The 27,100-nt window shown below is 33.1% G+C and overlaps 1 protein-coding gene across 1 annotated transcript in view; it reads left to right on the top strand.

Moving 5' to 3' along the window:
• MMP16 (matrix metallopeptidase 16) overlaps positions 1-27,100 on the top strand; it is a 284,820-nt gene that overhangs the window by 197,148 nt on the left and 60,572 nt on the right. The window contains exons 5-6 of the mRNA XM_032759998.2: positions 1,270-1,431; positions 3,403-3,614. Coding sequence (XP_032615889.1) covers positions 1,270-1,431; positions 3,403-3,614 — 374 coding nt within the window. The remainder of the gene's footprint in view (positions 1-1,269; positions 1,432-3,402; positions 3,615-27,100) is intronic.

Here is a 27,100-nt window from a genome sequence, read left to right as displayed (position 1 = left end):
CCAGTAACCGTGCTCTGTTAGTATTTTTACTCAGGTAGACCACAGGAAGTACTGTCAATGGCTCATTTTTGGTATGCTAATGTCATATGAAGAGTCAGTCTCATGATCTCATCTATTCCTCTTTGACAGACTACTCCAGAGTGGAAAAAATGTTGGTTATTCGCCTGGCTTTTGGGTTCAAAAAATAGTCTTCTGAAGGCAATTATCATAGTACATTATAAAAGTGGTTGGAAAGGAGTTTTCATAGAAATGATGCTTGAAATTATTAAATATTTGCATTTGTGGCAAGTATTCATGTGAAATATTAGCCTTCATGTTCAATCACATTAAACTTTTCACTTAGAAACATAACCCTTAGAAATGTAACAGCCCCAACTATTTGATACACCACATTGTCCAACTAATTTTTAGCATTAAAAATATAGATGTAGGACCACCTTTTTCCCCCATAATGCATATGGTTATGATGATCCAGGAGTGAACAAAATGTAGAAGTCATCAGCAGGGGGTTGATTGCATAAAATCACACCAAATATCTCTGCAGAGTTTTTACTCAATAGATTTCACTATACAAGTTTACCACAGGTGGAAATTTTCCGTGATAAACAGCAGCTCTTAAGATAAATGTATTTTGTTCAGATTATGTATGAAAAGATTAGAATTGGTATTTATAGAGCTAGGACTATAATTCTAGTTAGTCTGACTAATGGCCTATAGATTTTATTTTACATTATTGTGTTTCTATATTCTATGCTAGCAAAAAATTAAAGCTTTAGTCTAGGAGTCAGAATATCTTGAGTCCCAATCTCAGCTCTTTGCTGTTCCTGACAAGACTTGTCATCTTCATGCCTTAATTTACTCATCTGTGAAAAAGTAAGGACGGTATCTGCCCTATATTTTTTACTAAGTTGTTAGAATTATATTAAATGTGAGGCATATAAAAGGAAGATGTTTCACATTATGTGTTTCATAATTAGAAGAGTATTTTGACAGCAGTAGTATCAGTTTCCACTGCTGCTGCTCTTCAACTTTTATTCTTTGTTCTTCCCTTTTGGATTCTAAATCTCTCTGACTTTATCACCACCACCTCTTCCCTTGACCCTTTTTGAAAGGGTCAGTAGGAAAGCCAATGATGAAACCATACAAATAGTTGAAGGAAAGAGTTCCTCCTATTTTTCTTGGGTAAAATGTTGATAATACCAAACTGTCCTTTTCAATTCTATATTTGGGTATTAGTTACAATAACTTATTTTCTTCTTGTTCACACAGGAAATGACTTATTTCTTGTAGCAGTTCATGAACTGGGACATGCTCTGGGATTGGAGCATTCCAATGACCCCACTGCCATCATGGCTCCATTTTACCAGTACATGGAAACAGACAACTTCAAACTACCTAATGATGATTTACAGGGCATCCAGAAGATATATGGTAGGTTACTACTGTTTCAATTTGCTTAATCCTGTAGTGAAATCCAGAATTTCTGCTATGTTTTCTTCTTTGAGGTAGATGCTCTAAGTATAAGACAGATAACTACAGAAAAAGCATATAGCTGGCCTACTGGCAAAATTATTCTATCAACTGAATTCTGTTGGCAAAGGTCCCAGGTATCTTAATGTGTAGATTATGGGAACATGTTAAGCACTGATGAAATTTTCTTACTGAGTTTGTTTGAAAAACCTGCAGTTATGGCAAAGTTCTAATAAACTTTAGTTTTTAAGATTCAGGTAAAAATGTGTAATAAATGAATGTAACAAAAACAAAACAGGGAAAAATATAAGACTTTCATATATAAAATGCTGAGACTTTTCTACAAACTGACAGATTGACTCATAGTCTGTGAGATTTGATGTTAGGTATTTCCTAGACAAAACACTTTTGAAGGTCCACAAAATACCCTTATGTGATAGATGCAGGAAATTGACCCCAAAGTCATGTAATGATTTATTGACCTAGAGTAAGAGTTAACAAACAAGGAAGTGAAATTAACAAGTGGTGAAGTTTATTAATACAGAGTACAAAGCAAATTTTTAGTATAGTAATGTCATTTTTATTCACTCAATGAATGCAAATTAAGAGAAAAGGGGAAAGACTATTATGCATATTTGCTATAATCCTAACTTCCTCGTACAACCATTGACCTTTATAAAGACATGTATTTCAAACATAGTTGCAAAGAACTTGACATTTATAATTTACATATAGCAAATATGCTTTACTAAATTAATGAAGTGAAGCTTTTATTTTTACAATACAAAGACAAACGTGTGCTATCTATATGTTAATATCCAGTATCCAGAAGATGTCTTTTGCATTTTTAAGCAGTATAGTTTAAGTTCACTAATTCATTTTTGCATTCATTCGTTTTTTTTAATTTTAATAACTCAGTGGTAAGTATTCTCTCAGGGTTAAAATAGATTTGTAAAAAAAGGTCAATTTTTGTGCTGCTCTTTAGTTTGCTGGGATACCAAGAAGAGAGAAATGTCTGACTCAGTGCTAAATATCTCTTATGTTGAATTGAGCTATCCTATGTCTAAGTGTGTGTCATCAGAAATTCTTCTTAAGTGGTTCACTGAAAGAAGTCTCTTTCTCATGACCTCATGAATTAGTAGTCTAGACTGAAGGTCTGCAAAAGAATATTCTTCCCATACCTAAATATTAAGTGCAAACAGCTTTACATTTCTTTTTAAAAACATGAATCTCTTGAGAATGATGCTTAACATCTGTACCAAATTACATGTTTAAATTTTGGCTTGATTTAGAAGCCTCTTTTGAGAAATACTTCTTCACGTTAATATTTTACTGGTGGTATTTTAATCAATAGGTATTTTAGATTCGCGACTTAAAGGAAACACTCTTCCAGCAATTTGTCAAAATATTTCATTAGAAGAAAACAGTGAAAATCAATAAAAGAGTATCAAGTAGTTTTGACACATTGGATAGAATAAACTTTGCTTAGTTAACGTTTATCTTTTGGAAATATTTGCATAGAATCATTATCTATCGAAATCTAGGATTAACTTTGTTGGCACTTACTTACATGGCTCCAGTATTCCTTTTCATTTATTTATTATTTATACACCACCTACTTCCAAAAAAGATCTGAAGGCAGCTTTCCCAAAAATAACTGTGGTGAAGCTATGAAAAATATTATTAAAAATTAACAAAGAAAACCTAGCTACCTGGATCCAGAATCTAGCATGATAAGGACAGTTTCAGATAGACTTGGCAATGCTTTTTTGGGTAAGATATTTTGTTTTTTTCAGAAAATATACGATCTTAAAGACCTCTTAGTTCACTTAGTCTGTGCCCTCTGCTGATAAGTGATTGTTCTCTGTAGCATATTTTCCAGCTCTATTCCAGTTTTAAGTGAGCCAAGCACTGTCCTCATATTTTCAAAAGGTCCACCTGACAAGATTCCTCCACCTACAAGACCTCTACCGACAGTGCCCCCACACCGCTCTATTCCTCCGGCTGACCCAAGGAAAAATGACAGGCCAAAACCTCCTCGGCCTCCAACCGGCAGACCCTCTTATCCCGGAGCCAAACCCAACATCTGTGATGGGAACTTTAACACTCTAGCTATTCTTCGCCGTGAGATGTTTGTTTTCAAGGTAGGAGACTGTGATTTTTTTTTTTTTTTAACAGTAGATCAAGTGTCTAGTGTTGCTTTAGAAAACAAGTTCTTATTCATTCTAACACTACCTTCCCAGCCCTCTCACAGTTAGAAAGTTCAAAAAAAGCATTTTAAAAAATAAATGCACAAATGGGCTTAAATGTCTAGCAGAAGATTGCTGTAACGTTCTATTTTGGGAATGCATTCATGTCAGCAGAAGCTAAAATGCCTAAAATGTGAGGGTAAAAAAAAATGCTGCATGTTATGAGGAGATAAAATAGCATAATTTGAATCATGAATAGGAACTAATAGGGATGATTTGCTTGGAAGCTTAGCCACTTCCAGGCATACTGCAACTATTGTATCTTTGGTTTCCATATCTTTATGAGATCCCTGTAATTTCATTTGACCACTAAAGCATTGTTTTACAGGAAGAGCATTGATCATTTTGTTTGGAGTCCACGGGTAGCTATTTGAGTTAAATCTCCTCTATGAGGCTATCATTTTGACTTTACATATGAATGTTATTGTTTTGATGTTGTTAGTCAGGCAGTTATATCTAACTAATTTATATTATTTTTTTAAAAGGCTACAAGCTAAAACTAATTTTACATTTGCAAAAATACTTTTAATGTTGGGGTCTCAGAAAATAACACTAATAAACAGTATATCAGAAGTAAATTATGTAATATTGGAAGGTGAATATAATACTGAAAAATAGTTTTCCCTCAGTATTTGTAAGCCAGTCTTAAAGATTAAGAAAGTAAGTTTGTATGTTGGCAGTAGAGTATTAAAAGAGCCACATTTTGCCAATATTATTTATTTTAAAATAAAACAATGTGCTCTCAGTTTTGGTGGACATAAATCAGTAAATAATCCAATGCTGTTCTGTTTACATACTGTCTATGTAATTTTCTGTCTACCAGAAGGTATCATTTAAAAATACAGATTTCATATAATTTTAACTAGATAAAATACTCTATTTTCTTTATTGAAAAATAAGATCTGGATTTGATATAATATGCATAAAAGAATCATGCTTTCCAGGAAAAAATCAATGTGTTTCTTCAAGCACATGAATAGATTTTTGAATTCTATAAATGCCCTGTAATACGTAATTTGATATCACCATTCTATTTCAAGTAGTTTAATAAACTTAGATTCAAAGAGTGAGGAAAATCTTCCTTTTGTTATTCATTGTGTTACTCTGTGTTACTCATATTGTTACTCATTGTGGCTAAGCCCACAGCAAGTAGTTGAAATGAACTCAAAGTGCAATCTTTTGTTTATTCTACAAGACACCTGATGAAAACTGAAGGGTTGGCAGAATTTCAACATTGCAGGCTTTATACCTTGATATCATAATAATAACACCAAAGCATCAACCTTTTGTGAGAATATGATGTGAAATTGACTCTGGGTACATTATTTTTTAATTATTCCTGTCTATCTAAGTAGGTTGCTGATTTCAGAGGAGCCTGGTGTCTTCGTATCTAGTGATCACTTTGAACAGCCTCTTTGCTCTGCACTGAAGTCTAATCAAACAAGAAATTTTACTGAGATTGGAGTTGTAATGAATTTTGAGACAAAATTTCTAGGCACGTTAAAGAAGTGGGTGGTACAGCAATAAGTTTGCATATGGAGGGAGAAAAAACAGACATGTTACTATCTAGTATAAAGTGATAAATCTTATAATTCAGACATATGCAACATTGGATAGATGTAAAGAAAGCATGATTGAATGGTATCTGGCTCTTAGTTAATAGTTGTCACAGATTGGATAACCATTATGTGTCTCTGACCTCATAAAAACACTGAAAGATGGATAACATTCTGTTTTACAAATTTAAAAAACTGAAAATCAGAGAAGTTTTTTTGAAACACTTCTAAGAGGTAGTCAGTAGCTGAACACAGGTCTACTTGATTCCAAAATCTGTTTTCCCCACTAAACTTTTTGCGTTGTTACCTGAAATAATTGAGAAAAGTTTCAAAAGAAAAGTAGACTTTCAACTATATTTTGAAATGGTAAGTATTCAAGAAATATTTATTGCACTTATACTGTAGGCTAGATATTATTTTAGGTACTGGCTACGTAGCAGTGAACAAAATAGGCTACACTTGGGTTTCTTGCAAATTACATTCTAGTCTTTAAGGTGGACACGTGGGTGAAAGGCTTCACACAGATGTTCCACTTGTGAATGTCACAGAAGGATGTGAGAACGCTTACATATGACAGAGCCTGGAATTCTGTTTTTCAGTGCCAATGACTGCTGATTGGTCTCCTAATTTCTCCTCTATACTTGCTTAGTCTAGACTGCCTTTACTTCTAAATTAATGTCATTACCCCATATCTGATCTTTCTGTCGTTTCAACATTTCTTCAATATACACATCATTATTTTTCATATTTTGCTCCTTATTGTCTCTTCAAATATTTTTAGTATTGCTTATTGTTTCATCTCACTCTTATTAATATAAGCTGATTTTCTACTTTTGTTTATTACAAACTCTACACAATTTAGAAGCATCTTCATCTCCTCAACCCTTGCCCACCAACACTTACTTTCTCCTAAATTTTAATGTCTGGGGGTAGCTTCTTGAGTCCTGCCTATCCAAATGTTCCCTCCTCAGCATCTTCCTGATGTCCCATCTTCTCTGATTGACTCTCTCTAGTGATTTTTATATTTATTCTCTATATTCAATTAGCATGTTATTAATTTCTATCTTCTGTAATTATTTCTTATTAAAATGTGTTCCTCAACAAGATTTTTACTTCTCCAGAGCAGAAGTTGGTTCATGTGACCTTCATAGTGCTCAGTGCTAATGAATAGGGATGTCATTGTAAGAATTGCATAATCAAACTGTGGCCAATATTATTTTTATACAATGATAGCCTAAATGCAATCCCTGAAGCATTTTATTTTGGTAAGTTGTTATTCCTTGCCCAAAGATTTCAATGAGTATTATTTACATAAATTCTATATGTGTGATTTTTAAGCCAAGAATAAAAAAATTCTAGATGTAAGCAAAAGGTAATATCATCAGGTAGTTTTGTTTTCTTGTAAGACGCCCTTCTTTATAATAGGACTTTCAGCATAATGCTTTTTGGTTGTGAGCTTCTTCTCAGAGGATTTGATTTACATTGTACTTTCCAGGCATCCATTTATTTAAAGTGAGTTCACCTAGATATGTGTTTCTGTAGGAGGTGGGATACATACATACACACAGACACACATACATACATACACACAGACACACACACACACACACACACACACCCTTCTGTCCTTACTCATGAAAAATTTAAGCCATTCAGCTTTATAATCTTTAGAGAATGTAAACCACCTAATCCAAGGAAATGAGAATCAAAACAAAATGCCAAAGAAGAGAGAAACAAAATAACAATAACAAAAGAAGCTTTGTCCTTACCCTAGAAAAGGTGATTTTAATACTACTCCTTGAAGAGTGTAAGCTGTTGTAACTTAGCTGAAAACAGCAAGATCTGATTGTTCAAATGAATACTCTCAAAGCACCTTTGGACTACAAGATAAGAACATTGAATATTTTAGTTATTTTGTTCTGTAAAAAAAAGCAGAAGGCAAGAATTAGCCAAAGTTGTACAGAACATATTTCAGTACACAATATTTCACTATGTATGAATGAATGCATGTAGTGGTAACTATATTCTTTTGAAGCTGAAAATAGAAAAAATTGTATACAGCACCAGGAGTTCCTTTAGTGTCAAAAAAGAAAGGATAGTTGCCTTTCATTACTGACCAGTTCTTTAAGAGGAGTAAGCAAAGGCTAGTACTTTACACTAGAACTAGAAAGGTTAATTTGAAGAGGCAAAGCTATCGTGGAACAGTGTTCAAAGAAGTATAGTAAATGTCTTTCCAGTTAATCTAGAAGAGCAAGTCTCATGGCTCTGAGTCAGGAATTTCATCATTTACCCAAAAAAAGTCAAGCCAAAGCAGATATCATTTGTTTTTTTCCTTTGTCTAATTCCTATCTGTTCATTTATCACACACTGTTTATTTTTAGATATGACCATCTTCATTTATGACCACCTTCCTAATTCTACTGAAGAATCATAGTTCAAGTAAATACAGACTATGGCTCAATTTCATTTGTCAAGGTGGTTTTGTTTCATAAACATCACATAACATCTTAATTATTGTAGTATCCCCCAGATTGGTTTTTTTGCTTCCTCCCTTGCCGCCTCCTTTCAATCTGTTGTCAATACTGCATACTGAAAGACATTGTAAAACAGTGCATCAAATCATACCACTGCACTGCTAAAAACTCTTCAATACCTGACTTGAATAAAAGCCAAAGTTATTTCAATTGCTCACGAGGCTACATGGTCAGCCCATTTCCCCATACCTCTCTGATCTTACCTCCTCTATCTTATTTTGCTCATTTTTACTCACAGAACTCCAGCCACACTTCTCCTCCCAGGTGTTTCTGGAACATTTCAAACACTCGTGGCTCTACAGGCCTTTCCCTGTCAGTACCAAATATTCTCTTATTTTCCAGATTTTTACTGCAGTATGTAGAGCAGCAGAAGGCTTTCATCAGTCTCTATTTCTGTCCAGACTGTCATTTCACAGGTCTACATTGGTCTAGATATATGAAAACGAACTGCAATATGTGTAGAATTTCAAAAACGTTAACTATGGATTATATATATTTTGGCATCTTGTAACCCCATATAGCGGGATGGATTTTTCTCTTACCCTTAGAAAAATTATCTCCCAACTCTCAATTTAGTGGTACAACTTATTCCTGTTGCATAGTTGTATGTCTTTCTTTACATTTAGATAAGATCATCCTTAAACTCTTTGACATTAAAGATAGACTTCGAGTCAGATCCCATTTGCTGTATGCTCCACACAAAGACTGTAGCTATCTTATTCTATGCTGAATTGCACAGTGTCCTGAACATAGTAGACAAATATTGGCTAAGTATATCTGATCTTACTTTCCTCGTTTGTATAATGGCTAATAAACTCCATCACAGATGTATTGTAAGCTCAGGAAATGGTAGCTTTTATGTAGCAAAGAAGACTTAGCATTTTTAACTTTTCATCATATTAATTAACTCAAATTCTGATACTATTTGAAATTATTTTTAAAATAACATTGAGCTGAATAAAAATTATAGTATATGGCCATAATTCTCATGATATAAAGGAGGTGAATGAAACAGTTTGTTGTTATTATTCATATCATATCACTTTACTCAATGGAATGATTAAAAATTATTTTGTTGGCAGAGAGTCCGAAAAGTGTTTTACAAACGAAACAATACTTACAGAAATCACACAGTACAGGGTAATTGAAAATTACTTTCAGTCACAGCTTAATTCCATACTGCCAGGAAGTGTCCTGATAATATTAATAGCATGTTGTAATTGGGTCTAGATTCACATAAGACCAAAGGGAGCAATCGCCAAGACACTGAAAGCAGAGAATTAAATAAAGTTTTCCTGTAGTACAAAATCATAGCCTTTTAAATATTTTAGTACACATTTTAGGAAGCAACTGGAATTATATGTAATGCTGCATTTTAATGTCAATATTAATTTATTTTTTAAATATTCGTATTTACAATTACACTTTAAAATTTCTCCTTGAAATCTTTAAATGTTTTAATTGACATTTCCTGGCTTCTTAGCTATTAAAGGCAAGTATTAGTCAGTAAGAATGGACTCAGTCACCTGAGTTTCCAATTTTCTTCTCAAGTCACTTTATTTTTGGGTGAGTAAATATTTTGAGCATATATTTGGATACTTGTTTTGGATTCAATAAAATTATTTTCAATGGTATAATATTTAATATATGCTTTATTTGGAATTTTGGATATATTTTATTATGTACATTTTATTTTGGTAAAATTCCAAATAAGGCATATACAAAATATACATATTTTAGAATTTAGGATATATTTTATTATGTACATTTTATTTTGGTATAAATTTAGAATATAGGCAAGACAATTCCCTATAATCATGCAAAAATGTTTTCTGAAATTATGTTAATTGTGGTTCAATTTAAAAACCCTTTTACTCCATAGTAATATTATCCAAGTCTTTTCCATGTTAAAAATGTCTGTTTTTCTGTCTGTGTTTTATATGTTATAATTTGTCTTTTTTATATTGACATTTTTGCATAGAAGGTGCTTATATTCACAATTCATGCTTCAAAATGCTTTTACATTAATTCAAGATAAATAAGCAAAGCTTCATTTCAAGATTTATAGTGCATATGGAAAGTATTTTATTTTAGAAACTTTGAAAAAATAACACTTTTCTGATTTTTTCTTTCAAATTTGGCATTTGTGAATGTGCCACTGTTGACCTCTTATATTTCTCTAAAGCAAAAATTAGATTTTATTCTTGGTATTCCCTTTTTAAACTTTTAGTTAACTATGTTGAAATTATCATTGTGCTTTGTGGATTATGTGAAGTTATTTAAACATTCACCCAGGTCTTCACAATCTCTTAAAAGCATTTATTTATTTTATCTTTCACAAGACGGTCTTACAAGTATAAATCTTTAAAATAAAACAGGTGTGAAAGCTGTACTTATTTGCAAACTGTGTGATAGTCTACCTGAAAAAGTCCATGAAAATCAACAGAAAAAAATTAAAACTATTAACACTGTTAAGAAAGACTCCCTAAACCATAGAAAAAAATAAAACTTATCTAATAACTATATAGACTATGTAAATGAAAATATTTTTGACACAAATGAATAACTCATTGGATTACACTTAACTAGAAGAACCTGGCACATTTATAACATTCAATAAATATATATTTAATAAACAATCTTTTTACTTCTAACTCTGTCTTCTCTGCATTTAACCGTCATGAGAGAAGTTGTTGATTGTCTTGTTCATCTATTCCCAATGCTTATAAGAGTATTTACAATTAGCACTTCATAATCATTTCTCAATTAAGTGGATCTAATATACAGTATCTATAAACAAAAGCAACAACAGACTTTACAACACACAACTTTACAATACACAGCTTTAATGATGGAAATCTAAAAGAATTGAATAAATGGAGAGATTTACCAAGTGCTTGAATGGAAAAAACTTAATATTGGAAAAGCATTACTCTCCCACATTATTCTACAAAGCAAAAATTATTCCAATCATAACTTCAATGGAATCAGGGAATGGAAACCTTACACTTTAAGATTCTAACTTAGATGTAAAAGGACAGTAATTGACAGTTTTATGAATAGTGTTATGGACAGAATAGTAATTGTAAGTCTTATGTCAAACTTTCAATCCCAGCTCTATCAATCACCACTCCCTGCATACCGCAATTGATTTTTCCGTCCTCAGTTTTTCAGGATGGATGCTGTACCTCCAGATATTCCATATTATATAAAGAAGAAAAAAGGTTAAAATTGAAACATATAGTAACTATGTCATGGAAAATAGACAAATGCTTAGTGTCCTTACTATGGCTGGGCTATGTTACCCTCCTAGATAAAAAGATGCCTGGGTGAGCAGGAATGTTAAATTGTGCAAATTGCTCTCTCAGACAACATCAAGAATTTATTAGCAGGAAAAAAAGAGGGAGTAGATATTGGTTAGATAGCTAGCCATTTCTCCAACACTTTCTAAAGCTTATTTCTTTATGAAGAGAGTTGCTGATTTTTATGTGTTAATTGTGTGACCAGTGAACTTACAGAATTCTTCATTATTTTTAATATTTTTTCACCTGGCATTCAGGAATGTTTTTCAGTTTAAATCTTTATACTTCATCTAGAATTTACTTTGGTATAAGGTACAAACAGGGATTTTAATTTTTGTCCAAATTATTAACCTAGCTTTATCCTATTTTTTATTATTGATAAAAGTTTCATATTCCACCCACATATGTTGGAATAATAATATAGATAACACCTATTAAGCACCTCACATGATTTTTCCATATGCTTTACGTGGATTATCATATTTATATTTGACATCATATGAGAAAGAGAGACATTAAAGTTAATTAGTTTCCCTATATCAAGCTATGGACAGCTTACCTCTGCATTTCTTGTTTTTATTCTTAATAGTTTTTAGTTTTACTCAACAAGTGTATTCATATTTTTTGTCAAATGCAGATGAATTTCTCCTAATTAACACCAAAATATATAAAAAGAAACAATCTCAACACAATAGCAGTATAAAATAAAACACCTAGGGCTACACTTATAAAGAAATGTGCAGAACTTCCATGAATAAAAGTTAGAACTTTATTGCAGCACCAAAATACGATTTTGATAAATAGAAAGATGTATCCTATTCTTGATTAAAAGATTCACTCTAATAAAAATTTTTATTCTTTGTATCCATCCTTAAATTCAGTCTGATTCCAATACTCAGGAGAAAATATAACATGAAATATTCAAAATCTTAAAGAATAACAAAATATATAATTTTAAAGATAAAAATAGAGAAGTAATGAAAAGAATTTCCATGTATTTGAATGAAATATACAGTATTGTAAAATATTACTTTTCCCTGATTATTCTAAAAACTAAAAGTAATTCCACTGAAAGTCCCCAGACTTGAGTAAATGAAAATTATGATATTCATATAAGAAGACTTGATAAAATTAAAATGGCTAATAAAAATAGCACCTTAGTTTTTAACCAGGTAACATAAAAGATTATATAGAAAAATATAAATGTATAAAAATACAAAAGACTGTACTACTGGATTTTAAAACTTACTGTTATGCAAATTTATTTAAAATTGGATGACATTTAGAGATTACTAGATAGGACAAATGAACAGAATAGAGTCAGGGAAAAAAAATCTAAGTAAATTCCAAGGTGGATCAACTATTTGAAATGGAAATACTAAACCATAAAAGTACTAGAAGAAAACTTGCAAAATCTTTTGTATTTTGATTATATGTGTATATACTTTGAAATTGAGTTGTTTCTAAATAAGGTACAGGATTAAAAAGCTATTCGTAATACCTTGATAGATTTAATAACATTTAATATAGACATTTCTACATGGCTGAAAATATTTATAAATCAACTTGAAAAGCAATACACATATAGGAAGTGTTACTTTTAAAAATTATAATGGGCTTATAAATGAAAAAAAGGAAATACACCCAGTTGAAAAATTACATGAAGATAAAGAAATGCATATACATTTTAAGGAATAACAAGTAACACATACTTATAGAAGTATATGCAAATTAAAAATACAATAAGGTTTTTTTAATTCATTATTCTGACAAAGGTCAAAGGTTAATAGTATCTTGCATTTGTGAGTATGTGGGGAACTAGCACTGTCATTCTGTTAATGTGAGTATACATTTTTACTACCTTTCAGAAAAATGTTTGATCACCAGGAATCTTTGCCTGGGAAAGGTTTTTTTGAAGATTTACTCTCAAAAGCACTCAAAGGGTGTGTACATAAACAGTCATTTCAGCATTTTTGACAGAAAACTGTAAACAAGGTAAATGTCGAGCAAGAGGAACTTAGTGTTAGACATATCCTAGCCAATGTAATACAATGTTGCTATTTTTAAAGAATGAGGTTGAATCTCCAAGATATATATTTTTAAAGGGAGGTACAGAGCAATTTTTAAACCATGCCATTTAAGAGGGAGAAGTTGGGGAACACATACTTATACCCAGATTCCTATGTATACCCAGATACACACTCATACCCAGATACAAACTGTCCCTAAAACAGATACAAGAAACTGAAAACACTGAGTGTCTCTGGGATGATGATGTATGTAGCCAGAGGTAGGAGAGAAAGTGAAATCTACAATTTAGGTGATTTTAATCTGTAACCATAAATACATATATATACATAACATGTAAATATATATACACATGTATATATATGCATGTGTGTATATATATTTGCATTTATACAAATAGATTTATAAATAAAAAATTCTCAAAAGACTAATACTGTAATGTTAAGAACAGTTATCTCTGGATGATAAAGTTAAAGATTATTTTTAATATTTTTTTCTTTTTTGTCATGGAGTTTTATTTTTCACTGAACATTTAATCAAGGAAAATGTGTTGTTTTTAATGTTGTCTTTAATAGCAGAGATTTATTTTAATGATGCATCTGTGTCTTTAATCTTTCTTTTGCCTAGAATACTATTGTTGGCATTAATAGAAACACTTTTACATATTCTAGAAGTAGGCTCTTCCCCTTGAAAACAAGAATGATTTTGAGAATCTGAAAAGTGTTTTCTTAAGTATTCACTTTTCCCCTCCACCATGAATGAGAGAAGTGACAGGGAGATGGTGGGGCATCCAATTTTCCATAGAACTTATTTGCTTGACATTTGGTTCCAAATTTTTCTGTTTCCATCACTATGCTTCTTACGCTACTTTGCAGTTTCAGAACATTATATTGTGTTTGTTTACATGTCTATTTTAAAGAAACTATAGATAGTATGAACAGCAAATGAGTCAGATTTTAAAAGTGATTTTGAATTTAAACTACAGCAATACTATGTGTTACAACAAACAGGAGAATGTGCATAGTTTTCCAACTTCTAACCCCATGTATGGTAATTCATCCACTAAATAATAAAGTAAAAATTAAAATGAACAAAGATATCTACTGCACCTTTTTGGCCAGTAGGAAAAAATTTTGCAAGCAAACCCAGATTATCTAGTAATATGGTAGTGGTATAGCAAATAATAATAGTCATGAGTTGCCTAATGATAGCTAAGGTGAAAAAAAAATAAAGATGAGATAAAAGATAAAAAATGGTACACCTATGTAGTGCACTTGCCATGAGTGGAGCCTGCAGACTGGAAATTCCTTTGGATGCATCAGTGAGTAAATGATGACTGAATGTGAAGGCCTAGGATGTTCCTGTACACTACTGTCGACTTCATAAATATTTTATACTTAGGCTACACTAAATTTATAATTTTTAAAATAATGAATTAACCTTAGCTTACTGTAACTTCTTTACTTCTATAAGCTTTTTTATTGAAAATGTTATGTGTTTTTTGGATTTTTTTTTTCTTTTTAAACTGTTTTGTTAAAAACTAAGACACAAACACTCACATTAGCTTAGGCCTACACATAGTGTCAGGATTATCCTTATCACTGTCTTCTACCTCCATATCTTGTCTCCTTCAGGGGCAATAAAAGTCATGGAGCTGGCATATTATGATAACACTGCCTTCTTCTGGAATACCTCCTGAAGGACCTTTCTGAGGCTGTTTTATAGTTAACTTTTTCTTTTATAAGTAGTTCACTCTGAAATAATGATAAAACATGTAATATGATAAGTATATAAAAATTATTAACATAGCCATTTATTATTATCAAATGTTACGTACTGCACTTCATTGTATGTGCTATAATTTTACATGACTGGCAGCGCAATAGGTTTGTTGACACCAGCATCACCATAAACACATGAGTAATGCATTGCGCTATGACGTTATGATGGCTACAACATCACTAGGCAATTGGAATTTTTTAGCCTCATTGTAACCACCTGTCTTGTAGGTGGTACATCATTAACTGAAGCATTATTATGCACTGGCTGTACACCAGCTCAATGGAATAGAATGAAAATCATTTGAAACATTAATTATGAAGAATATGTGAAACAATGAGACATGATTATCATGTATAAACAAATAAAATATTAAAATATTAAATTTTATGTCATGAATTTTATTATTAAAATACATGCATTGACAAGGCATAGAACAGATAGACAAATCTTAGAGTGAAGGAATTGTGAGTAGGTTTTTAAAATATGTACTATTGTAATAATGTTACATATATGTTTAGTAGCTCAAAATATAGTGATATAAAAGAAGCTTTATAAATGTGAAGACTGTAATATATTAAGTGATGGTGAAGCCATACCAGTTTTTAAAAATAAAATACGCAAAACCTTTTAAAATATTCATTGGAATTTTTCTTTAGACTGACTAAATGTCCTTGGACAATATTATGATGACAAGTTTCAATAATATAATTTAGCCTGGCTAGCAAATGTGTCCAATTAGGTAAGAATCCGTGCCTACTATGCATTAATCTCAAGTGGAAATAGCCTTATGTAAATCAAGCTAACCACTTATTTTGTTTATGTAACAGTTCTGCTGTTTTGTAGGCACTATGGTGAGAATTGATTCTGTTCATTATAGAAATACTTTAAAATCATGCAAAGTGACAAGGTATTTGGCAATTAATTCAGAGAGTTTTGTTAAATTATGTCATGTGAGAGGTGTCATATAGCAGTTTGTCAGCTCAACAAACACTAATAAATTATTAGCCATAAAAGGCAGTTAGCACAGAGCCTGGGACAAAATAGATCTCAAGGAATTTCAGCAACTGAAGTTATGGTTGTAGAAGTTGATGATGGTTGTGTTATTATTACTACTACTATTAGTATTGTGCAAAGCACTGTATTGACCCGAAAGTGATTGCAAAGGAGTCTATGACAACATTCCTTACTCTCAGGAAGCTTATAACTACTGTAATCTTTTAATCATTCACTTTTATTCTTTAAGGAAGTTTTATCCAGCTACCAAGTAATAGCTAGACATTAGGAATAAAATGATGACCAAGCCACTCTTATTATTTCCCTCAGGAAGAAAATCGTTTAGCAAAGTACCAGTAACTAGATCATCACAATGCAGTGTTATGTTCTGTAACACACAAGTGTACAAAGTACAGTGGGAGCACTTAGGAGGACCACATATATTGGGAAAGAGTTTTTGTGAAGGGATGTAATCTGCATGTGCGGGTGTAAAGTTAGCCAAGACTGGAGGTACAAAGGGATATGGTGCACTGGGAAAGGAATGTAGCTTACTATAGAAATCAAGGCAAGGAAATCGAGAAATGAAGATGGAAAGTCTCAAACAGAACTACTTCATAAAGAATATTATATGCCGTGTTGGGAACTTGAAGCTTTATTCCACTGGCCAGGTTAACTGGCCAACAGAATTGACTAAGAATGACTTGGTGGGAACAGAATGTAGCGGACTGAGCTAATGAAAAGTGTTGAGCAAAAGACAGTTCCTGGGGGTGGAACTGGTAAGAACAGAGTCCCATTCCTAAAAGGCAAGAGTGAAGATAACTAGCAAAAAAGAGATTTGGGCAAGTGGACTATGGTATCATAAAATATATATTTGGTCTTGGACCCTGGCATGCAATTTTTAAAGCCTTGGAATCTTCAAAGTGATATCTTTTTTTATACAAATGAGTTGACTGACAGCTGGCAGCCCCTACCTAGGTAGTTTCAGGATGGGGGCTGGCCACTGGAAAGAGGGAGACAAGAGTAGAGGGTTAAGACTTTCAACCCCACTCCTTAACCTCAGGGGAGAGGAGAAGGACTGTGGTTGAATCAATCATGCTTATATAATGAAGCCACCATAAAAACCCAAATGGACAGGGTTTGGAGAGCTTCCAGATAGCAGAACACATGGAGGTTCCTGAAGGGTGGCATGCCCAGGGAAGAAATAGAAGCTTTGCCCCACTCTCCCCATACCTCAGTCTGTGCACTCCTCATCTTTGTCATATCCTTTGTAATAAACTGGTAAATGTATGTGTTTCTCTGAGTTCTGTGTGACACATCTGTAAATTAATCAAACCCAATGGGGATCAGATAGTTGAGACCTAACTTGAGGCCAGTTGGTCAGAAGTTCTGTGGGCCCAGAGTTGCCACTGCGTGTCTGAAGGGGGAGGGAGGCAGTTTTGGGGACTTAGTCCCCAACCTTGGATTGAAGGACACCCAACTGATATCTACTGCAGAATTGATCACCCGCTTGCTGGTAGGGACAAATCTCCACATATTTTGGGGTCACAGAAAACACAGTCCATGTTGACTATTGTGTTGATATGAGATCAGAAGAAAAACAGTTTCAGTCTTTTCTCATAGGGACAAAAGAGCAGCTCTAAGAATTATAACACTATGAATGAGTGACTAGACACTGAATCATAGGAAGCCAAGACTGGATTTTTTTAATGAGATTCATCTTCAAATGTCAGAGGGAGTTCAAATTATGAAGAGAATCAGAGACAGCCAGATAGCAGGGAGATGTCCTATCTGGAACTGGATGAGAAATACTAGAATATTGGGACTTCTGTAAAAAGAAGCTATAATGTTTTCCTTTTCTTTGTACAAATATTATTTACTGAAACTTGACTCAAAAGAATGGTACATCATATTCTTAATCTGTCCAATCAAAGGGCAGCAAGCATTTTTATGGAGAATTAAATGGAGCTATTGTTAAACCAAGGCTCTTTGCCCCTCACCTAGAGCAGTTGCCGAGTCTCTGCATTCTTTGGGCTGCGCCGCTTACCAGTGAAGTGCAGTTATTTGTAGCAGTTAACTGGTCAGGTCATTAGGCAAAGACTTGATATCCTTGAGCTGAAGCCCAAAGGAGCTGATATAAGAGCTGGCCATTCATGTGCCATTGACACATAAACCTCCTTATTCATAATCCTGAAATCTCTTGAATAGAGATAGCCTTTTCCAAGCAGCTGCATTTGCAGTTACTTTTAGAAAGAGAAATGCTGAAGTTTATTGATTCCTGAAACTTTTTCATGTAACATTATAATTAGTATGTGGAGCAACATAGTTTCTGATGTATAGTCATATTCAATGTATCTATTTATTTTATGAATCAGTATTGAGCCCCTGTGGTGTTTAAGAAAATATACTACCTTATGGTAAAAGCAGAAAAGCCTGGGTTTAGGACACTGTATGACTCCACAATTGAGCCTGAGTTTTTTTCATTTGTATAATGAGAACTATTTTTATTTTTATTTTTTTTAATTATACTCTAAGTTCTAGGGTACATGTGCACAACGTGCAGGTTTGTTACATATGTGCCATGTTGGTGTGCTTTTTTTATTTTTATTTTTATTTTTTTAATTATACTCTAAGTTCTAGGGTACATGTGCACAATGTGCAGGTTTGTTACAACATGTGCCATGTTGTTGTGCTGCACCCAGTAACTCGTCATTTACATTAGGTATATCTCCTAATGCTGTCGGTACCCCCTCCCTCACCCCACAATAGGCCCCGGAGTGTGATGTTCCCCTTCCTGTGTCCATGAGTTCTCATTGTTCAATTCCCACCTATAAGTGCGAACATGTGGTGTTTGGTTTTTTTGTCCTTGCGATAGTTTGTTGAGAATGATAGTTTCCAGCTTCATCCATGTCCCTACAAAGGACATGAACTCATCCTTTTTTATGGCTGCATAGTATTCCATGGTGTATATGTACCACATTTTCTTAATCCAGTCTATCAATGATGGACATTTGGGTTGGTTCCAAGTCTTTGCTATTGTGAATAGTGCCACAATAAACATATGTGTGCATGTGTCTTTATAGCAGCATGATTTATAATCCTTTGGGTATATACCCAGTAATGGGATGGCTGGGTCAAATGGTATTTCTAGTTCTAGATCCCTGAGGAATCGCCACACTGACTTCCACAGTGGTTGAACTAGTTTACAGTCCCACCAACAGTGTAAAAGTGTTTCTGTTTCTCCACATCCTCTCCAGCAGCTGTTGTTTCCTGACTTTTTAATGATGGCCATTCTAACTGGTGTGAGATGGTATCTCATTGTGGTTTTGATTTGCATTTCTCTGATGGCCAGTGATGATGAGCATTTTTCATGTGTCTTTTGGCTGCATAAATGCCTTCTTTTGAGAAGTGTCTGTTCATATCCTGTACCCACTTTTTGATGGGGTTGTTTGTTTTTTTCTTGTAAATTTGTTTGAGTTCTTTGTAGATTCTGGATATTAAAGACTTAAATGTTAGACCTAAAACTATAAAAACCTTAGAAGAAAACCTAGGCAATACCATTCAGGACATAGGCATGGGCAAGGACTTCATGTCTAAAACACCAAAAGCAATGGCAACAAAAGCCAAAATTGACAAATGGGATCTAATTAAACTAAAGAGCTTCTGCACAGCAAAAGAAACTACCGTCAGAGTGAACAGGCAACCTACAGAATGGGAGAAAATTTTTGCAGTCTACTCATCTGACAAAGGGCTAATATTCTGTGTGATGAGAATCTTTGTAGCTGCCTCAGTACCACTCAGTACCACTGCCCTAAAGAGCTTACAGTCCAGTGTGGCAAATACACATTAATCAACTAATCAGAAGAAGACAAATAAAATTCTACCTATATAAAATGCAAAGTAAAGAAGGCAGGAGGCACAACAAGAGCATATAAATTGTTTCATTTTCATTTTTAAAACGTTGTCATTAAAATCGGGAGGTGCTTTTCTGAGGAAGAGATACTTTAACAATGAGCTGTCCCTGCCTTTTTTTTTTTTTTTTAAATAAGAGAAACAACATATTACAGGGGAAAAAAAATCTGGTCTAAAAGTCAGTATACATGGCTTTTAGTGCCAGACTATTTTACCTTGATGAGAATTTCAGTTATTGGACTATACATTTCTAGTCAAATAAGGAAAATAATAATAGTTGTGCTACCCATCTCATGATGAGGCAAGATATTTAAAGCATTTTAAATATTTCAAAATAGCTGAACTGATGTTAGACATTGTCATCATTGGTATACATTTTAGGATGAATTTTTTGAAATGTATGATACTTTTATGTCACTTTTATAGTTTTAAATTGTATTAAGTCAGTATATATTATATTGGAGACTTCAGCTGTCTTAAAAACCAAAAGGTTCTAGACTGTAAAGTTGAAAAATAATTATCAGAAGTGATATGGGACCTGAAAAATACGACAAGTTTTAATCAAGGCTGGGAAATAAAATTTTAGTAAAAATTTTAAAATGTTTCCCATTTTCCCCAATCTCTTTGGCTTTTATTTAAATAATTCTGTTTTTCATAATATAAAAAAGTTCTTATATTCTTTTTAGAACATGTACATAGAATTTGAATATATGAAATTTAGAACATGTACCTAAAATTTGAATCTGTATGTAAGATATTCTAAAAATAATTCTTTATACATGTATCACTTATTTCAACTTATCACTTATTTCTAAGGAAAAAATTGGTTTTATCATAATATAGGAAAATTTATTTTGCTATAATTATGGCAGTTTAGGTAAATAACTCCGTGTAAAAAAATCTACATATGTATCATTCATAGAATGGGAACAAAATAATGATCATATAGTTTTATCAACATATAAAAATTTTTGCAAGTTTAGCCAAATTTTGTTTACATACAGACTTTTATACTTCTTTTGGCTTTTCTTACATACTTACAAAATTAATTTTCATAATATTATACTTGGATTTTCTTTGACAGGTGTCAGATTAGAGCCGGATGTTCATAATAGGCAATGAAGTTGTTTTCTACTTTGCTTTTTCTCTTCTTAAAAGTCAATGAATGTTATGAATTTCCGACTGTGTATTTAGTTTCATTTATTCTTTTAATCCGTAATAGTAATATTTACTCTTGAAATAAGTATTTGTTATGTTATAAAGAATTGGCCATGCCCTAAAGGAAGCCTAGCATTTGCCCTCTGATATGTGGAGTTAACCTGTGTCATACTTGATATAGTCTATTTGTTAAGGGAAGGGGCTGATGACACTGGATCATAGGGTAGGGACTGGCCACACCAGAAATACCAACCATGTGATTTAAAGTGATTCACATGGTATAAGTAGACCTAGACGCTGAGCCCACCCACGTGGGCAACCAGTCAATCAATCCTGCCTACATAATGAATACTCAATAAAAACTCTGGACACTGAAACTCAGATGAGCACCCATAGTTGGCAGTAGCCCATGGATGTCATCAAACATTGATACTAGGGTAGTAATACATCCTGAAGACAATGGAAGCTTCTCCCACTTAGTCCAATGTGTCTCCCTTTTGCTATTTTATCTGTACCCTTTCCCTGTAATAAAACATACCAATGAGCGTAATAGTTTTCAGTGAGTTCTTTGAGTCATTCCAGGAAATTATCAAGTCTGAATTTTGGGAATCTCTCAAACTTGCAGTTGGTGTCAGAGTGAGGGTGTCTTTGTGTGGACCCTTCCCTCTGACTCTAGTTGGACCCTAACTCCTCGCCATTGGCATCAAAAGTCTTGGGCAGGACTTGGCAATCTGGAGGAGTGTGCCCTTAAGTTCACAGTTTGTCTAACTCTAGGTAATTCCGTTATCCAAATTCCTCAAATTTCTTCAACTCAGTGACACATTTTTTAGTTAAAAATCTATTCTTTGAAAAATTAAGTATAACTATTAAGGCCTCCTTGAATCTTTAACAAACTGAATTGTAATTCTTTAACAAACAGAATTATGAACTTTGTCATAATTGATTTTCATTTGCAGGTTGGAAGGCTGGGTTGATGGGGAGGTCCTGCGTCCCAAGTCCCAGTCTTTTGATGTTTTCTTTTTTTTTTTTTTTTTTTTTTGAGGCAGGGTTTTGCTCTGGCTCTCAGGTTGGAGTGCAGTGGTGTGATCATGGCTCACTGCAATCTCCGCCTCCCAGGCTCAAGTGACCCTCCCACCTGTGTCTCTCAAGTAGCCAGGACTACAGGCATATACCCCGACACTCGGCTAATTTTTGTATTTTTTGTAGAGGCAGGGTTTTGCCATGTTGTCTAAGCTGGTCCCGAACTCCTGGGCACAAGTCATCTGCCCACCTCAGCCTCCCAAAGTTAGTATTTGGGGATTAGAGGCATGAGCCACTGCACCTAGCCTCCATTCTTAATAGAATGTTTAAGCAGCATGAATCTGCACGTAGAAAAGATCCTTGGCAAATTATATACTGAGGATCAATATAGTTAATATCCTGGTTCAACCACAAAAATTAGTTTTTCTTACAGATAAATTTAAACTGAAATCGTAAAACATTTTGCCTGAGTTTATGAAAACCCTTACCAAAGTTATAAGGACTTTCCAATAGAGATCAATAAAAGGGATATTACAGGTGACATCGAATATTTTAAAATCTGCCATGTGAAGGAGCCCATTCTGTGCATGTGCAGAGGTAGAACTAAAACCTACAGTGGAAAAGCAGATTTTGCCCTGGGAATGTCTTTTCTTTCAATGAAATTGTCACTACAGAGCCATATCCTCAAATGTTAGAGATTGAGAGAAATCTGTCTACAGGATATAATAAATATGATCACTTACAGTGTTTTAAATGCTAGAATGTATAATGTTAGAGTGTTTTCTCGTGTTTCCAATCATGGATGAGCCTGGCTGGGACCTTTAAAAAATTAAAATACACCCCCCTATAGCTATATGTTTAAACAATATTTGCCAGAAGAGGGTGTGACTTTCCTATGAGGGTTGCATATCTAACAAATTCCTTCAGTCCCCGCATTGCCTGTTGGGAAGACTTCTAATCAATCTTCCTGACAGGGGCTGTCTTTAGACATAACATTCAGTCCAACAGTAAATTATATACCTAAGGCCTCAGATGAAAGACTAGGAACCTAAATTTCTTGTTTTCAAAGTAGTTATATTTCTCTTGTTTATTTTTAAAACACAAAAGACAAAAAAAAATGGCAGTGATCCTTTGAAGAATTTTAGAAGCAGGAAATACAATCCTCAACTTTATTCAAAATAATGCCATTGCCATCAGCATTCAAATCTGAAATAGGGACACTGAAGTTATGATTAGCCAATGTATCCAAGTAAGACTTTTTAAGTTTTAAAAAATTAGTTATTAAAATATAATCACAGGTCTGAAGATCTATTATCTAAAACTCTGAAGGCCAGCCAGTTTTTAAATACATCTTCCATAATACTCTCATAGGATCTAGGGAAATAACTCATAATCAAACCCATTAATATTATTTCAATGAAACTTATAAATATTATTAACAACTGGTATAAATAGTCTCTAAAATATTCTCACATAGTTGATATCATATTGTTTGCCAAATAAGTTTGTACCAAAATCAATAAACAACTTTCTTCTTTCAAGCTCTCTGGGTTTTAGAACTGTGGATTAGGGATTATAGATCTGTACAATGAATATTGCACAACAGTGTAAACAGACAACATTGTCACTACTTTTTTCCTTTACTAATATTTCAGGAATCTTGTGAGGTATAAATAGTAAAATATAGTTTTGAGCTTAAAGTTTGAACGAGGTACAGTTGGCTTTCTTATACCACTCTCTTATTCACTACTCTATTTCCAATGCCTAGCATAGCACCTAGCTTTTGGAGGTGGAAAATAGTTATTTATTAAATGAATGCATTCTACATAATCAGTGATTTGGGAAGTCTTTTGAATGCTCAGCTAATAACTTGATGAGGTTATTCAGGAATGTACTGTCAGGGACACTCTTACATTGTCAAAGACTCATTAGATAATCAGGCATAGATTCAAGTGGAAGAGCTGTACTTGGTTTTGAAGTGTATTATTTATGAGAGCAAAAACTCACTTTACAAAACAATATTCCCTAATGAATCAAGTGGTATTGTTCATCTTTCAAATATCTATAAATAAAATAGGTGCTCCTTGTGAATTTTCTAATAGGTATAAGCAGAGTTGGAAACTTGTCAATTCCCCCATTTTTACTACAACTTTGTGCCTGAACTGAAAGAGGCATTCAGATATCCTTTCCCCATGGTACGGATGGGGAAGTAAGATATGAGAGTTATGCATCTTGCCCTAATGCATAGAAGACCAAAGTCAGAGGTCGGAGTCAAAACCAGAATCCAGGACTCTTAGTACTTTCTAACATGCCATTTCTATTTAGGTTGCTGGTGGAAAAAAAAAAAATTAAAGAACAATAAAGAAAAACACACACACATTTCAGTCTACCTGTAGTTATAATAAACTTGCAAAAATTTAAGTCAAATTTCAAGGCAACGTTGATAGTTGTTTTTTTTAAAAAATGTCTTTTAGCAAATTATCGACTTCTTTTCCTCCATATCACTAAGCATTGCCAGTAGTAAAATATTAATGTACTGTAAAATCTGTAGAGCGGTGCCTTGTATTTTTATACCTAATCAACTCTGTCTATAATTTTGTAACCATGTGGCCCACCCTGAATTACAGTTGCAAGCTATATGCATTAATAATATGGAAACTACTGTGAATGAAATAAGCCTTTGAAAGTGGTTAGGAAGGCCAAAGAAAGAAAACTGAAATCCTTTTGACAAGCAGTTTCTGAAGCTCTGACGTCCCTTTAAAGGCCTTTTTCATGTTGGCATATAGAGAGGCTTTACATAACACACAGAGTAAAACCTATTAACTGTACTACAAGGGGCTAACAGTTTTTCATGAGACCTGGAAAGAAAATGGACAAACTTTCCTACTACTGACATTTCAGTTTGAAATTATATTTTTGAATTTTTGGCTGGAGAAAACAGAGACAGAACTTCTTTTGAGATGTATTACTGGTGTGTATCTGCCTCTTGAATTTCCTTGAGAGCTACGTATTGCAAATCATAAATATTTTATAAAATATTTTATAAACCATAAATATAAAGAGGTTTTTTAGCCCTAGATCTTTGCTACAAAAACTAAAGACTAGACAGAACATAGCACAAGGGAGAAAGATACTGTTTCTTTTGTGTACTTCATGTTTATAATTATGGTCAGTAAACAGTTTTAAAAATAAAGCAATAGCCCATCTTATTTGGTGTTAAAAAGGATGTTAATTTGAAAATCAGTGAACAATATCACTAGTTAATCGTTTTATCACTCTTCTAATTACTATCAATAATTTCAAATATTTATAGTTAATTTCTTTATAAGTTAGTCTATATATAATTTTGGTAGTAATATTTATCAGTGGAATCTATGGTTATCTAACATTTATCTCTTACTTGTTAAGGATTCTGTTGGGTTATGTGGAAGAAACCACCATAGAATATTTCAGGGCTAAAGCATGTTTGGAAAAAAAGAAATGAATATAATTATCCCACATTAAAAATACACTATCGTACTTCCCCAAGAACTCACAATATGTGGTTATGTTATATGTAAAATAAAGAGTTCTTTCTGTTATTTCCATTAATACACTCTGCCTTGGTCTAAGCCCAAGACAGACCTGCCTTATACTAAATAAATGTTATGGCATTTCATATTAATGTGAGAATTCAGTGTGGGTTTTGGGCCAATTCTGATATGGCATGTAGAGATTGTTTCCTTGAAATTCTCTAGTTATACTAGAAATATTTATAGTGTCATTGAAATTGCTAGTATATACAAAGAAATAAAGGGAGGAAAATATCATTTAAGATTGTGTTTGATGTTCAACCATAACCCAGACACTCCTGAAACAGGGTGTAACATGTCAGCATTTGCAATTCACCTAAGTAAAGCCTAAAATGACCTCCCATGCTATTAAAAATGCTGCTTGGGGGTTATTTTAAAATATCATCCATCGTTTATGTAATTATTATCTTAATTTTAAAAGTTTATTAAATTTTATTTATAAAGAAGTACAAAGAACAACTAAAATCTTGATACCAAACAACATTAAGGTAGTGTAAATCAGAATTGCTTTCTATTTTAAGATGTTAAACATAGCCAGGAAGGTGACTGACCAGTTCATTCAGTACTCAGGGTCACTGTGTATCAAGATCTAGTCTTTAGGTTTATGGACCAGGCTGTCTCAGTGATTTGGGCTTAAAAGGAATCACTGAACAAACAAAAATCACAGAAGACTGGTTATGGTTGATCGATGGGCCAGAGTGGCAACTTACCAATTTATAGTGAGAATTTTAATTCTCACAGAAAATATGAATTATACTCAAGAAGATTCTGCATTATAAGCCACATTATAATCAAAAGTCAGCTTCTGAAGCACTTAGACAATGTTAATTGCATCCCTAGAGCAATCATTTTTTGATAGCCTGATACTCCCAATGTTTTGCTAGCATGTAGTTGATATTGTACATTGTTACATGTGTTAAGTTTTCAGGACATACAGTCCCCTGGGTAGTATTAAAGTCCCCCGACCAAAATCTGCTTTTTATATCCTTTTTTTTCTTAAACAATAAACAGTCTGCATTGCCCATTGCAAAACCTCCATTTATACTGGATTTCCTTAGAATATTTGGAAATATTTAAGAAGAATTAAATACCTTTGTTATTCTTCCATAGATTTGCATGCATCCCAGTTTCACCAAGAGATACTCACTACCAATTGAGTGGGTTACAGATACAGATGGTCAATCTCATCCATTAAAGGCTAACTTTTTACTTAACTTTCATAATGGTATACTTACACATACAATATGAAACTTTGTAGTTACTATATCTCGATATAAAACTTGGTAAATATTAACGGCAAAGATCAAATTGGGAAAGAAAAGTCAATGTATTTTTTAATTTAAAAATGCCTTTATATTTCAATAAAGCACATTTATGCTGTGAATAACTTTAATCCTCATTTCTTATTTAATGTATTTTTTGATTTATTTATGCAATAAATATTTATAAGGTGCCTGCCTTTGCCTGGCAGACTTTTAGTATCAGGGAATACCACAATGAGCACCACAAAATCCCTCTCCTAAGATG

The sequence above is a fragment of the Hylobates moloch genome, unplaced genomic scaffold, assembly GCF_009828535.3.
Source record: "Hylobates moloch isolate HMO894 unplaced genomic scaffold, HMol_V3 SCAFFOLD_9, whole genome shotgun sequence".
Lineage (NCBI taxonomy): Eukaryota > Metazoa > Chordata > Mammalia > Primates > Hylobatidae > Hylobates > Hylobates moloch.
Note: the sequence above shows the minus strand (reverse complement) of the source record. Positions and strands in the feature narration are given on the sequence as shown.